Source organism: Ambystoma mexicanum, chromosome 8 (assembly GCF_040938575.1).
Source record: "Ambystoma mexicanum isolate Mex_15411 chromosome 8, UKY_AmexF1_1, whole genome shotgun sequence".
Lineage (NCBI taxonomy): Eukaryota > Metazoa > Chordata > Amphibia > Caudata > Ambystomatidae > Ambystoma > Ambystoma mexicanum.
The window spans coordinates 153,009,250-153,026,165 of record NC_090929.1 but is presented as its reverse complement, the minus strand read 5'-3'; the positions used below and the strand labels follow the sequence as shown (position 1 = coordinate 153,026,165).

Genomic DNA, 16,916 nt, shown 5'->3' with positions numbered 1-16,916 from the left:
ACATTGTTTCAACTGTCATTTCTGGTTACTGGAACATTAAGGTACGCGTGCTATACAAAAAAGGTCAGAAGAAGCAACAAGTACAGGGCTTCTCACCCGAGGCACAGTTTAGGACTTTTATTTTCTCAGGGAAGTGAAGGGTGTATTGTAGTGCAGTGTAGGATTGAGGACAGAACAGTAGATGAAAGTCAAGTTGAGGGTTATGGGTAAGGGTACAGAGAAGTGTTGTAACCTTAGGAGTATACACGTTCCATATTAGTACATCAGCAGTTAAGGTGCTTGACAGTGCCCTAATCATTTGCTATGAATTACATTCGTTTTAAAAACATTTTTGTGGCAACCTTTGGCGTAGTGGTGTATATGTACACTGGCACTGTAAGAGGTAAAGCAGATTAGTACAGACTGAGCCGGCAATGGCTTGGAGTAAAGTTTGGAGACTAGGGTGCACGTGAGAGGAAGACAGATTATTTTCTCTACACGTGGGTTGCTTATAACGACCATTATGAACTAATTATGTCTAGGCATGGTCCAAAGGAGGAGCGAGCGAGCGAGCATCAGGTGAGTTTGGAAAAGAAATGAATACATTAGAATAGGGCTCTAATGGACACTAGAAACAAAACTGTCTTATAGCGCTTATCAAGAAGTTCTTAACCTTGATTGTGTGCTGTAGTGACTAGAACACAGGGTGTACTTCCTTGCAGGGACGACTCGGCATTTCATCCTTTGGAAGTTGTCAAAATGAGTACCATTGAGTTGGCTAATAACATTTCTGATGCTTGTGAATCTGCTTAGAATCACATGCTGTGAATATAGTCCGACATCTAGTGGTAATTGGGAGTATTAAATCTTGTCTGCGACGACGGATGCAGGGAGGCCAGCACCTTGCAGTTGACTGAAAAGGATGCCATGGGCCATTAAACATCAGTTGCAGCATACCGGGAATCAATCCTGAGAAAGAACAGACAAGCCTAGAGAGAGATGCAGGGAGGGTGGCCGACCATGAGGATCGGTAGGCGCCGTCGAAACCTTCGACGGGACCGTTGGCGTCTGTTGCTTCCTCAACATATCCATCGAGGGAGCTTGTGGGGTTGTGTTCTTTTCTTTTTGTGGTGTGGGTGTGGCCCTGTCGCCAGTGGTCTGCCTGACGGGGTCGGTAACGGGCAACTGGGAACCTAATGGTTTGGCGGAAAGGTCTCTGGCCTCCACATCGGATCAATGGCTTCCGCTTCAATCCTACTCACTCGAGGCCCCTGCGCCGATGGGAGGAACCACTCTCGGCCTGCACGACGTAGGCTGTCCACAGTTTCGTCTGCCGATCTTTTAGCATTTTTGGACAAAAGAATTGGCAAGACTTGCAGGATCTCTCATCATGATCACGAGCCAGACACTTGTTACACTTTCGGTGAGTGTCCTTCCACTGGTATTTTCCGTTACAAGACAGACAAAACTTAAATGGAGTCCTCTCTATGGTTGAGGTAAAGGAAGGCAGCCAGACAAGAAGGGAAAAGAAAGGTGGAAAAGAGAATGCACTCTTAAAGAATCAAACCCCGGGGCCCCACTCTCCCTACTGTACAGGCCTGACCGAAGCACCAGTCACCGAAATCCGTAGATTTATTCGGCATAGGGGTCTTGAAGCAGCAGTCGATGATGAAAGGACAATTAAGTTATAACTTTGTAATACATCTCTTCCGAGCTCCGCATAGGTCTGAGAGACCTCGACGTGTGAGAGATTTTGGGTACATTACACATCACGTTAGGGATAGTGTTACAGGCACGCCCATGTCAACGTCCCCTTTCGATCCTCTAAAGGCAAGATGCAATACTCTGCAATTACCACTAGATGTCGGTCTATATGCACAGCATGTGAATCTAAGCAGATACAATCCTCAGAAATGCTATTACGTTGAGTAATGCATGTCATATTATTTACAGTGCCTCATAAATAATCAATATTTGTGTTAACAATACTGCAATTTAAAACCATTTCACACAACCCTGTTCACAAAATGGCTGCAAATGCAGTTTGTATTATGTATTTATAATAGATCTCAGCTGGCTGTCAGACCAATTTACATTTGTTGTTCTACATGTTCTTTGTATACTTAGCCCATTTCTACCTTATTTTGTACAGGTCAGATAGCAGCAAATGAAGCCCTGAAGAGGGATTTGGAAGGGATTATAATGGGATTGCAGGAGTACCTTGAGAGTGTTAAAGGCCAGGCCAAGCAGGCAAATGACGAATGTAGAGATCTGAGAACGGAAAAGGAGGCTTTGCTGCAGAGGTTGACGGATCTAGAGGAGGAGCGGAACCAATTGGAAATAGTGGTCATGGATGCTGAAAACATGAGAAAGGTAAGATATGTTGATGATTTATGGCAACCTGGTGGATTCCTAAACTAAAAAATAAATTCAGCTGAAATGTTGGCTAATTAATGTACCCTGAAAGTCCCAAGTCGCTCCATTTGCTTCTGAAATGTCTACTATCACTATAAGGAAAGTTGAAACACTAAAAGAGGGGACACCAAAGAGTCCCAGATGCCTTTATTATCCATTCAGTAGATAACATTCATATTCCATAACTGCATTACTTAGCATTTATTTTCAATATACTGTATTTGCATGTGTGGTATAGTCTCCCCACTACTGTGGTAGAATTAATTATGCTACAATAATTGCATGAGGTATTCTAAAGCCTTTGCTTTTCCTGTATTTTGGCCCAATTCAACCATCATTCTTTCTTTAGTTGCTTCTCTGCCAACTTTCCAGTGTCTTGTTGACAACTCACTGTTCCATTACTCAGTGCTATATCTGATGATTCTGCCTGTTAAGCATCTTCCCAGAGAAAGCAATTCGTTTTTTGGGGTCAAGTATAATTGGCAGGTTTATTTCCTTTTCTCTAGGTTTACTTCTTGAAATAGCAATAGTATACTAGTTTTAACTCATGGTGGGTTAAGGTAGTAGCTTTTCAAATGTCTCTCCATTCTTAGCTATGACTGTGCACATTATTAAATCATACTTTCTTGTAATATTTTAAGCAGGGAGACAAAGCACATTTTATTTCAAATGATCAGAAGTAGATATCATGCCTCAAAGTATGCACTTGCCTCCAGCGAGTGATAATTGACTCTAGGTGGTAAGCAAATAGCGTTCTGTGGCTATGCGCGGAGGACACTGTGGCCGTGTGACTTTGTATGCCTGGCTAGTAGCATTCAACTTGAAATTGTATCCCATGCATATCCACGTTCAACGTGACTTCTGTAAACTGACATAATCTTTAAAATATTCATCCAAAAATGTAATTTGACAGTGATGGCCCAGACAGACCATTTACATATGTTTACATGCTCTCTCCGCTTTAACATAGGGATACAAGAAATTGATTAGTCAAGATTGATATTGGAAAAAAGGTATTGCAAAATTTCAGTTGGTAAGCACTGAAATAGAAAGTGATATTTGTAAAACCATAGTTGTAAACTACTTTATTCTTGCCGTAACAGGGAAGTATAACCCAATTAAAGCAATCCTCCACAATCTTACTAAACCATTTTTGTTATTCTACTTTGACATTGTCCTTTTCATGAATCTGTTGTCCAAGATATCTCTGTGAGTTGACTCATCATTTGATTTCTCTACCTGCCCACACCGTTATGCATGTGTTTTAGAATTAATCTGGTCGTTCTTCTATTTAGAAAAATCAGAGATACTTTTCTGTACTTTTCACCATTCGTGAAGTTCCTTCTCTGAAATCAAAACTATATCTTCTGTGTATTGACTTTATTTACAAGATCATTCTAGAGTGAGGTTTGTTTTTCATGATCATGAGAGTTCATTTTTACCTTTAACTGTTGGTATGAGGGGGGTTAACGAAAAGGGCAAACCGTGAAGGCAAGATGGTGAGGAAACCGGGTTTGTGATTTTCCCCTTGTAATGCAAAAACCTGCTCCCATGTCATCCTTCCTGCCATTTATTTGGGCATTTCAAATAGTACTTTCAATCTACAGATTAACCTCATGTATTGTGGACCTTTGCAAACTTGCCAATGTTGTACTTTCATGTTGGTGGCATGTAACTTGTAAGATGTTGCACCTTTCTATCCTTTGGTACAGTCATCTTGATGAATCTTTAAGAGCTTGTGCCCTTGGAGCCCAGAGTGCCCCGCCTGAGGCTGAAAAGGAATTAGATTTAGAGAAGGGAATGAGTTTTTTGCTTTTTGCCCCGCTAAATGTTTTGACTACATTACAGCACATATTGATCTAGATCATTTTTTTATGTGTAAGATCGGTCATATCTTTTGCAAAACTTCCTAGGAAGGATACGTTTGTACGAATCTCACACATTAATTACCAACACTAGTTGTTAAAGCAATTGTGGCCCAAACCTCAACACCAGAAACAGATGAAATTGAATTTGTGGTCTTTGATATTAATACTTTGTGGTCAAGTAGGATCAAATATCAGAATATGTAATTATTTGATACACCTTGAACCGCATACAGTTGCATTGAAGTATTGCAGAATTTAGTTATTGAAGATCAAAAAAATGAAGGACAATCAATAAAAAAAGGGTGCCAAGATGAACATGGGAAGATTGGTTGGCAATAGAAAGGTGGAAACAAGATAAACATACTGTTATTAAACCACATGATAAAGGTGGCAATGTGGTTGTTCTGAATGTTGACTCCTACCTTTAAAGAGGTCAAAGGACAATTGAAAGAAAAACTGTATGTTACATAACACTACAAGGGGATCCAACACAATATATTAAATAGTTCCTGGGTGGCAAACTAAAGGTATTGTGTTTCCAGTGGTATTGCCTCATTCTCATGAGAAGGAATATTTGACCGATCATTTTCCTCTTATGCCACCAATTTATTTTTTTCACAACCGTATATAGTAGCTGCAGGGTAGCCAAAAGTACAAAAGAAAGACTAGAGGGTAATTAACTACCAACAGGAATAATACCTGACCAACAGGAATAATCCCCCTATCTAGCATACAAAAAAAGACACAAATATTCCTTCGGTCAAGTATTGCAAATCCCCAAATGGTTAAGTGAATCAGGCACTTGCTACATCTGATATTGTGTATATGTTTGTCATTAAACCTATATACACTGAAATCGAACTTATTTAGATAGCAGATGTTCGCCGCAACTCATCTTTTGATCATGAAAAAAGACTTTAATTCATTATTACTTTAATCTAAAACATTCATATTATTACATGTATTGCGGAAATAACAATAGTGTCAAACGAAAGGTATCTTCAATTTAGGCCACCACATCTTATTAAAACTAATTATTTGCACATACCACTTCAAATGCCATCATTCACTCAATCTCTACAATCACAACCCAACATGTTTCACTCCTTGTCACTCGCTATTAAGAACCATTAAACTGGAATTTCATCAGAGGTGCACTATTTTTCATTTCCACATTAATTCAACAGGTTTTAGGCACATACATTATTTAGCACTTCAGTGTTCTGCCTTTTCTTGTATCCTGTCCTGTACATTGATACTTTGTTTTGCCTGTCACTATTCCTTGAACTTTCATGTCTAGCTGCAAGGTAGACCTGTTGTTGAACCTAATGGCTCTAGATTAGAAAATACCCTCATCCATGGGAGAATGGATTTATGGTTGCAACGATGAATGTGATCTCCTTCTCCAAGTGAGCATGGAATCCATGCACGTTAGCATTTTCTCAGCTGAAGATCAAATGTTTTGTGGTTCTGTTTGATGGAGTGTATTATCAACCACTAAGAGGCACAGCCAAGGGCATTATATTTACTCCATTTGCTAATATGACTATGTGCTGGTTGGAAGAAGAGATTGTATTGACCATCAGCAACCGCAATTCTACTGAGAAAATGCAATTATGGCTAAGGCACATAGATAATCTTTTTAACTATTTGGAACACAGGTGTTACTGAATGGAAGGAAATTCCCCATGTGTTAAATGGAAAAAGTGTTCAATCTAAGGTTCATAGAATTGATAAAATTTCTGTATAGCACCATAAAGGTAATAAATGGAGAGCTGCACACAGATGTGTACAAGAAGCCTATGAGTCCCAACCTTTTGTAGATCTATGTGATCACTGCGCCACCCATAATGTTGACCTCCATTGCAGCACAGTGATCCCATAGATCACTCGTTGCCCGAATCCCCCTACCCGCTCCCCCAACACACTTACGTCGACTCGCCTCTATCCCCTGCAGCGTCAGTTCCCACCCACTTACGTGGGTTTGAGCTGGCGACACAGTGTCCTTTTTTGTCCCCTTTCTTTCTCAAACTATGTCCCCCGCTCTCCATGTAACTGAGATGGGGTATTCCCTGCATCTCCCGATCCCCATTACACTGACTGAGGAGAGCTGGGGACACCCCCGCAACCCCATCTCACCTTACTCTGTGTAATGGGGGTCAGGATTTTGGGACTGTGCAAAGGTGCAGGTTTCATACCGTGCAACATTTTTAAGTCGCAGTAATGGTACGATTCCCCTTTTGTTGTACGCTCAAAGTAGCTGCTCAGGGAAGAGAATTTGACTTGGAATATCACGTACATGGAATGATTGCATATGAGATGTAACAGTCCATTGGAAGCAGCATTTTTATAAAACCGTCTAGGATCACAGCTAAATACATTTCAATAAGAGGATATCCAAAAGAAGTAGTTTAAACAGCACTTGTAAAAGCAAGTAAGCTGAACACAGATGAGCTTTTGGTCACAAGAAAGAGAAGGAGAAGCCTGGGTGTATAACAAATTCCAAACAGATTGGTAAAATCAGTACTTTTAGTAATAAATCATCTTAAGTCAGAGGTATTCATAACAAACGTTCTTATGACATACATCACACCATTATCTTTAAGAGATGTTAGTTCCCAGATTCTTAATAAGAAAAGAGTCTGTAAAAAAGAAAGAAAGGTTCCATGTAATAATGTCCCTGCAAAAATGTTAACTGGCAAAAAAGTCGCAATAAAATGGCAGTTTTTTGCAGCAACATTATTACATTGAACATGCGGGGGACACCCCTAAAATCCTCAAACCTTTTTTTCAATGGGAGCGGGGGACACCCCTGCAATCCCTGCTCCCAAACACCCCATAGGTATATGGTCACCATATATAATGTCGCCACAACCTTGTCCCAGTGACATTATGTATGGCGATCATATATACGGGGAAAATATTACCGGATACCGAAAGACCAAAATTATTTAGAGGTAAAATGGTTTCCACAAGTGTATGAAACCCAAAGTACGTCAGTGTGCAAGAAATTGAGACGACAACATACATCAAGCAATAGGAAAAAATAAAAATTGGTGAAGTAATAACATGTGACACTCATATTGTTTATGCACTGATCTTCTCATATGATAGATGGCTTATTGGTAGCATGACGCACACAAAGTCTGGATCCTGCAACATGCTAGAGCAATACAAAAGCGGGCATCAAGCATATCCTATGGCTAAGCATCTCAAACTTTTTAATAGGAAGGATCTTCATTGTTTCTAGTTCTTTGGTTTCAAATATGTTAAAATGTATTCAAGAGGCAGTGTGATCATAAGTTATTGCTAAGAAGAATGGAAACATGGTGCATAATTCACTTAAAAACATAGGCACACGCATGTAACAATTTGGATGAGGAATTCTACACCTATACTGGAGGATGAGCAACATAAGGATTTGTCAAGAGTGAATGATGAACCGACTGATGAATTCAAAATAAGGTACAATATTATATGTTGAACATCAGCAAAAATATTTCTGAGATCAAATAAATTTTTGCAATAGACCATCTGCAGGGTTCGAAATTAAGGGGATCTGGGAGCTATTTCGCTCCTAGCATAGTAGAGCCTGATTAGCTTAAAACCAACACCTATTTGGATGATATTTGAAATTCCAGAGTAATCTGATTTAAGTACTTATGCAATTATGGGTTTGTTTAAATAAAAATATCAAAACTGGAGAAGGTGTACAATGGTCCATTAGGAAAACTAAAATAAGCCTTCTAAATGGCAATGTTCTTATAGTAGGGTTTGTTTTATATTGGTTCAGGAGTACAATATGTATTCTTCTATTCATCACTTCAGATTTAATTTAGTGAGATGTATTGCCTGCTACATGTTTGCTGTAATTATACGAAGTACTTCCAGTACTATTGATGATTTGGTCAAATGTACCCATTTTATATACAAGAATCCGGTAGGTCACCTTTCTGGAGTTGAATTTTGTGCAACATTTTTTTAACATTTGTTTTAAAACAATTTTTATACATTTTACAACAAACACAAAACAAACTCAACAGTGCATGTTAAATAACTTCAATCCACTTATGCAATATCGTGAAGTGTTGACTGTCTCCCCTTTGATTCGAGCCTACTTCCCTTAGCCCTACGCTGTTGTTTCCTCTTGGGGTGCTTCCCCTTCTGTATTCCCAGAGGAATCATGTTCGCTTAGACAGGATTGGGTGGGCCCAGACAGTGTGGCCATTAAGTGTCTCCAGTTCGACAGGGTTTTCGCTTCCTCATCCTCCCCCCCCCCCCCCCATTAGCCGCTTCATTCCATAGTGCCGTTTCTGCTTCTGCCCATTTCTGGAGATCATGCCACCAGACCTCTACCATTGGTCTATTATTTGCTTTCCATCCCATGGCAATTCTACGCTTGGCGTGTATATAGGCCAGGTCCTTGAGTTTGCTCACGTGTTTCAGTGTGCGCAGTCTAGGAAAACCCCCTACCGTACATGCCCACACAGATTGCACATCCAGCGTGATCACTTTCTCGGTTAAGCGGTGAGCTACGTCCCCCCCCCCCCCCCCCCCGAATATTCCAATTTACGGGCATGCACAGAATATATGCATCATCCTTGTGTTCACTTCCCCACATTTGGGACATATTTGTATTTCTGCGCTCTTGAATCGAGCAATCCTCTGGGGGGTGATATACGCTCTGTGGGTAAGATATAAGCGGATCTGTTGCAGCCTGGCATTCCTAGATACTTATTTTATGGTATTTCTGCACCCTTTCCCATAACCCCTCGTCCATGGGTTCCCCTGCTTCCTCTTCCCAGTCCCGTCTCAGCTGGGTCGCTTCCTTTCCCACCCTGGACATCAGCAATTCATAGATTCGAGAGACCTCGTGTCCCCCCTCCGAGATATCATAAATTGTTTCTATGGCCGTGTCGGGTTCATCCTCTAGCGCTATTTTGGACCATACCTCTTTCACCCGCCCTATCAATCTAGTGTAAGTAATATATTGCCCTGAGCGTAGGCCTGTTTCTTCTACCAGTACATTGAATTCCATTATCTTCCTGTCTTGCCATACGTCTCCCAGTGTTGCAATGCCTACCGGTTCCCAATGTTTTTTCGAATCGTCTTCCTCAGTTACTCCTCCCTTCCAGTAAGTGCCACTAACGGCACCTGCGGAGAACACTGAGTTGGGTTCTCCATAATCTGGCAAGCCTTATGCCACATTTTCCATCCCAGTTCTAACATCCTCGTGCACCCTTTGAGCTCAGGTTTTCGCAGCCATATCCACTCTTTAAGAAACTACGGAGCACATTCAACCCTCAACAATCTGGACTCCGATGTTGAGTCTTCCGTCAACCACTTAGCCACATAGTGCAGCTGGCTGGCCACATAGTAGACCTCAAATCTGGGCAATTGTATGCCCCCTTTATAATACATGTTCTGCAGTTTCCATAGGGCTATTCTATTCCTGGAATTGTGTCATATGAACCCTCTGCATATGCTCTGAAGTTTAACAAAGAATCGCTTTGGTATCAAGTATGGTATGTTCCCAAAAAAGTGTAGCAGCCTCGGCAATACAATCATCTTCAGGAGTGCCCCTCTCCCTACCATGGCCAAAGGTAGCTTAGCCCAGAATCTCATGGTATTCTCAATGTTTGTCACTATCTTATGTTTATATTCAGCCTCCACCGTGTGGTAGATATCAATCCCCAGGTATCTGAAGGTCCTAGTCTCCCAGGGTATTTGTAATACTGGTAGGTTTTCTATCGGGATACCTATCTTCCATGCCAGAGAACATCACAAATCACTGCATTACTACTTAGATGTATTGCAGGTTTTCCTCTGGGTACCTTAAATATTATAGCATGTCATCGGCATACAATGATATTAAATGTGGTCCCTCGTTCGTATAGATTCCCCCACCTCCTCGTACTGTTTTCTCAGATATATCGCTAAGGGTTCCAGTGCAAGAATGAACAGCATCGGGGACCAAGGGCATCCCTGTCTGGTACCCCTTCCGAGTTGCCACCTCTCTGAGATGATCGTCCCCGTCTTGACCCTGGCTAGTGCTGTACAGTAGTTTCACCCACTTCAGGTATCCAGGCCCTAGTCTATATTCTTTTAGGGCTGCCATCAGCCAAGGCCTTTGGACAGAGTTGAAGGCCTTCACCGCGTCTAATGAAACAATTGCAACTTCTTGCGAGTCTCCTTCTGTTTGTTCTATGACATGGTGGAGCCTTCTAAAATCGTCGGATAAGCTTCTATGGGGCTCATATCCGGTCTGGTCAGGATGTATAAGTTTGTTTATGACCTGTCTCGGTCTATTCGCCAGTACAGCCGTGAGTATCTTGCTGTCCTGGTTTAGCATGGATAGCGGTCTATAAGACCCGCAATCCATGCTCGGCTTGTTAGGTTTAAGAAGCGGAATAATAATTGCCTCTCTCAGGGATTCCGGCAGTATCCCTGTTTCTAGTGCTTCGTTCAACATTGCCAGTAGCAGGGGGAGCACTTCCATCTTATACGTTTTGTAGAACTCACTGGGGAGTCCATCCTCACCCAGGGCCTTGCTAGTAGGTAACAGCTTAATCACTTCTTCTAGTTCTTCCAAAGTGATTGGGGCATCTAGGTTCTCTCTCTCTCTCCTCAGCGCTCAATTTAGGTAAGCCAGTGTCCTCTAGTGTTTCCATTATCTCGCTCCCTTCACCCTCTGCAACGTCTCCAGTTGTTGATAGAACTTGCGGAACTCCTCATTCACGCCCTCTTGGGTATCAAGTATTTGTCTGTTGTCCCCCTTTAGTGCTCTGATCGTTGATCTGGGTGTCTCATTTTCATACAACCATGCTAACAACCTCCCCGGCTTGTCCCCACCAGCAAGCTTCCTCATGTATTTCTTGGAATTTAGGTTGCATAATCTCTCCCAGTGTCCTACGCATTCTTGCTGTAATTGGCTTAAGGTTTCAGCGTCCTCTGGGGAGTCCTCTCCTCTACACATGATTGCCTCCAGTTTCGCCTCTGCCTTTTGCAACTCCTGCATTATGCCACCTTGCAGCCCTTTAGATTTACGACCACCTTAAATGCCTCCCACAGGGTGCCTGCCGATTCTATGCTACCAGTATTATTTTCAAAATAATTCTACAATTTCCTTCTTCAGGTCCTCCCTGAACACTGTATCCTTCAGTACTTCAGCTCTGATCCTCCACGTTGGGATCCTAGCTCTAGGAGGCGAGAGTTGCCATGTTACAATCAGTGGCGAGTGATCTGAGAGGACCCTCGCTTTATATTCCGACCGCACTATCTCTACCATCAGTTCAGGGGTAGTAAACATATAATCAAGCCGTGTGTACAAGTTTTGTGGGGCCGAGTAATGAGAATGTCTATCATGTGGGTGGTGTAGCCTCCATATGTCCTCCAAATGCAAATCTCCCAACAGGGTCCTCAAGGTTTTGGCTGGAGGGGTAGGTTTGTCTAGCTTCCTCTCTGATCTGTCCACCCTTGGGTCCAGCGTGGTTAGTCACCTTACCATATAACCGCACCCCCAACGTACGGGCTAGCTTTGCTATGTAAGGTCCTGAAATAGGCCACGGTATCTTGGTTCGGGGCATATGTATTAATGATACACAACTCTCTATTTTCTATCAATCCCCGTTTTGCCACCATCCTCCATCTGACTCCACGGTGGACTGTAACAACTGAAAGGGGATGCATGGCGCTATCCGGGTAATTACCCCCCTAGCATATGCCGAGTATGTTGCCCCAATAGTGGTCCCCTTCCATTTCTTCCTTATCGCATCTTGTTTTTCTTTGACATTCCAGGTTGCTATCTTAAGGTCTCCCATCTCTCAACCATACCCAATCCCGCCTCTGTCCTCCATTGTCTTCTATTTCCTGCGCAGTAGCATGTGGGTGTAAGCTCGTTCTCTAACTAATTCCACTGCAAACCCCCCAACTACCCTCCCTCCCCCATCACCCCCTTCCCCAACAATTGCCCAGCTCCATCCTTGGATCTCAGGCTATCCCGCATTTAGTCCTTTCCTGGCTCTGCTGGTACTAGGAACTCAACAGGGTGTTACCACACTATCGGCAACCCAACTAAACTATCTAATGGGGTATGAGTATGGGTCCTCTGTATCTCCCGTAATTATACCATTTTGTGCTCTGCCCGCCCGTGTCCTCCCGTTCTGCCCATAGTACATTCTTCTGCTTGCGAATGCCCAGTTCTATATTCAAGTCCCAGTATCACAGTTTATACAGCACCTCGGCCTCAGGAACCGCTGCTTCACTTGTCTGTTTCTCTCGCCCTCTGGCCGTCTAGCCACTCTGTCGCATCCTCTGGAGTCTCGAAGAATAGGTCCCTGTTTTTGTGAAATACTTTCTTTCGCCGGGTACATCAGCATGTATCTATAGCCTGCCTGGCGCAGTCTCCGCTTGACCGTTCCGTAGTTTAGTCGCCGTCTATGCACCAGGAGTCTATAGTCCGGGTACGCCGTAATAGACGCGGATGCCCTCTGTATTGTGCCCCCTTTCCGGAATTGTTCCAGTATTTTCTTCCTATCTCGATAATTCAATATTTTGTCAGTGATCGGTCTCGTGGGCGGGGGGTTGTGGAGGGTCATCTCCTGGCGGTGGCCTCCTTGTCAAGGCTCTGTGTGCTCTCTCTACCGCGAATCCTTGGGTGAGTGCCCCTCCCTCGATTTCTTGCAGCAAAATGGTCTCTATGTAATCCGTAGGGTTTGGACCTTCCTCCCCTTCTGGAAGCCCCAAAATGCGTATGTTGTTTCTTCGAGCACGCCCTTTGGCTTCCTCTGCTCTGTTTTCCAGGTTGCTCACTTGTCGTAGGGTGTCGACCTCTGAGGCATTTGCCCTGCAGGCAGCTGTATTTGATTTTACTTTTCTCCAGCTCGCCTGTGCGGTCTGCTTTTGTTCTTATGTCTTGTCTGAGTAAGTTTACATCCACTTGTACTGCATCAATTTTAAATTCCAGTGACATTTTGAGTTCAGTCATGGCTGCCACAAGTTTTGTCTCCCATGCCACTTTCAGGTCCGCGATCGCCTCTAAAATTTGCTGGTCGTTGCGCGCTGGTGCTGTGTCCGTTTGCAGGTTCCTCTCCTTACTTATGGCCCCCTCCGCAGACTGGAGTTTTTGTAAATTCCTCCATTGTTGACTGCTTTCCTTTTGTCTTGGCATCACAGTGTCGTCCGATATCCCAGTTCAGGTGGTTAGGGCCAGACTGTCTGGATCTCCCACTTGCGCCTGCTCACCCAATGCCTGGGTGTGTTTGGGGGCTGCCTGCTGCGTTTGGATGGGGTGCGTCTACAGTTTACTATGTTCTTTTGGTGTGTTATGGATGAATGTTCGTTCCCGGTGATGGAGTCCTCCTCCTTCTGTTCCTTTCCGGATTACGGGTCGGCACTGCGCTTCCCTGGCTTAATTTCGGCACCATGCACCTCCCCACTCCGGTGGGTTCTCCTTCCTTGGCTGTGTTGGTTGTTGCCCACTTGTATGCAGCGGGGTGCCTGTCCGTGAGGCTCCCGCCTTCGCCTGTTGCCAGGCTTTAGTTCTCACTGTTAGTGGGTCAGTGCACTGTGCCTGTTCCTCCGGCAGTATTCATCCACTGGCGTGGGGTGTTGACTCTGACTTCCCTGGGGTAGTCGCTATTAGCCTTTCTGGTGTGCGCACTGCTTTTCTGGGCCCCTACTCATTTTCCTTCTTGGCCCTGTGTCTGCCGCCGTGCGGGGTGGTCGATTTTCGGCTCAGTGTCTTCTGTCCTGGTCGTGCGGTGTTGGTGCGCATTCTGCTATCCCTTCGTATTTTCCAGCCCGCCGCCGCCGCCTCGCCTCCTCATGCTACACTCTTTTGTTGGAGGCGTCTTGTTAGCCTTGTTCGCCCTTGTTGCTGATCTGATAAGTCAGAGATGTGTCTTGCACTTTCCAAACGGGCCGCGCGATCGTCCCTCCCGCGGTCGGCCACTGTGTTGCTGCCGGCACCTCTGGGTTGTAGTAGCTCCCGTGTACCGGCCGTACCTGCAATATGCGCCCACTGTCTTGTATGGCGCGGGTGATGTGCTATGTGGCTCTACGGCTCACCCGGCTTTCCCGATCACGTCTCTGTCTTATGTAATGTTCGGGCTCTGGTGCGGCTTGTAGCGGGCACTGGCTCTCACTGACATCCGGCCGTCATTTCCTCAGCTGCTTGCCTGTTATCCCTGGGAGGCCTCTCATCGCTCCTATTGCAGTGTTATATGCGCTCCGGTCCGCCGCCTCGCTCTCTCTGGGTCTGTCTCTCCCAGATCCTTTGTCCTGTTGGGTGGCCATTTTGCCTGGGTGTTCGTCCAGATCTCGCTGTTAGTTCTTCGCAGATAACATTTTTCTCTCTGCTCGGTTCTGGCTCCCTCGTGGTACGCTGAGTGCAGCTCCCTTTCACACAGCTGCCACTCTATTTGGGAGATGTATGCAGTGTTTGTCGGGCGGGCAGTCCCAGGATGATTTCGGATCTGCAGGAGCTCAGGAGCGACCTGACCTCTTACATGGCTACTTAGCCACGCCCCCTGAATTTTGTACAAAATTAATTGAGAAGTGAATTGCATGTGTTGTGTAATCCTTTGGAAAGGTGGCTGATAGGTTACTTTGCTGCCAGGTTTTGCCAATAGAAGAGCTGAAAACCAAAAATTAACTCTGGTCATCATGAAATGAGACTATGCTTGTGAGCTAGCAATACTTAATTGGTCTGTGAAAAAGAAGAGTAAGAGCAAAACATATTAGATTCTCCTTGTTGTCATACTTGAATAAGGATTGGATGTTGTGAGGTATCATAATCAGATCCTCTGGTGCTAGCATTTTCCTGGGAGTGGGGAGAGGGGTGTTCTAATGGTACTGAAAGGGTTAAGATAGCTCCCCTTCAATTTCATAAAGCACTTAAGGCCTACCTTTCAGTACACACAATGTAGATGATGTCTACTTTATATTAAAAGGGAGTTGTGATTCTGTAAGACACAGTAGCAAGTACTATACTTTCTTCCTTAACTGGAAACCTTTTCAGCATCAAGAAAAGCTATTTAAAACCTTATAACAAAACGATATCTCCCCAAAACACCTGGAGAAAAACTGTAGTCACTCACTAAAATCTCACTCTCGCTAGTCCAATCACAATCTCCTGTAGCCATAATGTCACTTCTACTCTGTAGTTTCTCATCATTCTTGTGATGAGCAATGCTCAAGGAACAGAAATCTAAATGGCAATGAAACCAACCATTACAAACCAACTGTTAAGATGTTTATTTTTGCAACTTTCTTGCCATTTGCATCAATGGAACGCCCATCTATTTTGCTTTGCCTTGAACCCTGACCTGACCCGACTTTAGATTTAAGTAAAGCCCTTTTGCTTCACTTGTCTTGCTTAACTCCTTTATTTTGGTGCGGCTGATCAGCCCATAAGGTTGCCAGTGCAGGGGTACTCTGTTGGATGGCAGTGCTGCCAGATGGGATTTAAGGAATTTAGCCTAATCCTGCGTTTTGAAAATATGGAATGTATTTCAAAATATCTGCTAAACAGTTAATAGGGTTAACACCCTTTAATAAGCACCATAAATAAATGTGACGCGCCATTTCCACTTGTTGGAAGTAAGTGTCTATTGTTGGGATTCCTGGCTTCTCCCATTAGCTCCATAGACCTTGGTGGGACTGTTTTTTGCAAACCCTTGACTTTAGGAGCTATTCTGCCAAGGTTGGTGTTTGCAGTCATTGGTTGAGCCTGCTGTGTGTCAGTAAGTTGTGTGCTGGACGTAGTTTATAGGCGGTTAAACCACCATCCTCATGAGGTGGGGGTACCATGTTTGCCCCTATTGGCATAATGAGGGTTAGTCAATTGTTTGAGTTGTTTTGTGAACCACCTGGTGGAGTAGAAGTATTGGGTGGGCATTCCCTAGTGATGCCTTCTTTGGGTACCTGGATGCAAACGTTGGGCCTTTTGTGTTGTGCACGGTTTCAAATCCGTCTACTGTCGGCTGCCCCCCACACTGCATAAATCGGTATGAGTGTATTTGTGTTGATTTCTTATTCATGATTTGTTCTGAAGGACTGTGCTTAGCGCGTCAACCAGGAAGTTCTGATCTGGGATGTTGCTGTGCTTGTATCTAGATTTCTTTCCTGATCCACCATTGCCATATTTTCTGTGCTAGGCGTGACAGGGGTTTTGAGTGTGTACCACCTTGCTTGTTTATGTAGAACATAGCTGTTTTTTCTATATTGTAGTACACTGAATTTGTAGAGTCTTGACGGGAAAGATACCAGGGCCATTGGTAATGCTAGGAGTTCTAACATGTTTATGTCTAGAGCTGCTGGTTTTTGTGTCCAAAGCTCTTGACAATGGACCCACCATCCGAGCTGGGAGGCATCTGTAGTAATTGTAATATGTACTTGCGGGTTTACAAAAAGAGGTTTGTTTTTGTCCACCAAGGCAGATCACTTGCCTGTTCTTGTGACACCACCACTAGATCGTCCCATCTGCCAGACACTTATGATTATTGGTTTGAGAGCCACTGTTGTATGTAACCAATGTTTAGTCGTGCATAAGGGACAGTGTAGATGCAAGAATCCATCACACCGAGAAATGTCATGACTTTCCCGACTGTTAATTGGGGTCTAACCTGGTAATGGGGAATCTGTGCCTTTAAT

At 43.9% G+C, this 16,916-nt stretch overlaps 1 protein-coding gene across 4 annotated transcripts in view; it reads left to right on the top strand.

The window, feature by feature from the left end:
* CNTRL (centriolin) overlaps window positions 1-16,916 on the top strand; it is a 1,220,196-nt gene that overhangs the window by 309,393 nt on the left and 893,887 nt on the right. For all 4 annotated transcript variants that reach the window (XM_069609523.1, XM_069609522.1, XM_069609524.1 and 1 more), the window contains one exon: window positions 2,132-2,352. In XM_069609523.1, the coding sequence (XP_069465624.1) occupies window positions 2,132-2,352 (221 nt within the window). The remainder of the gene's footprint in view (window positions 1-2,131; window positions 2,353-16,916) is intronic.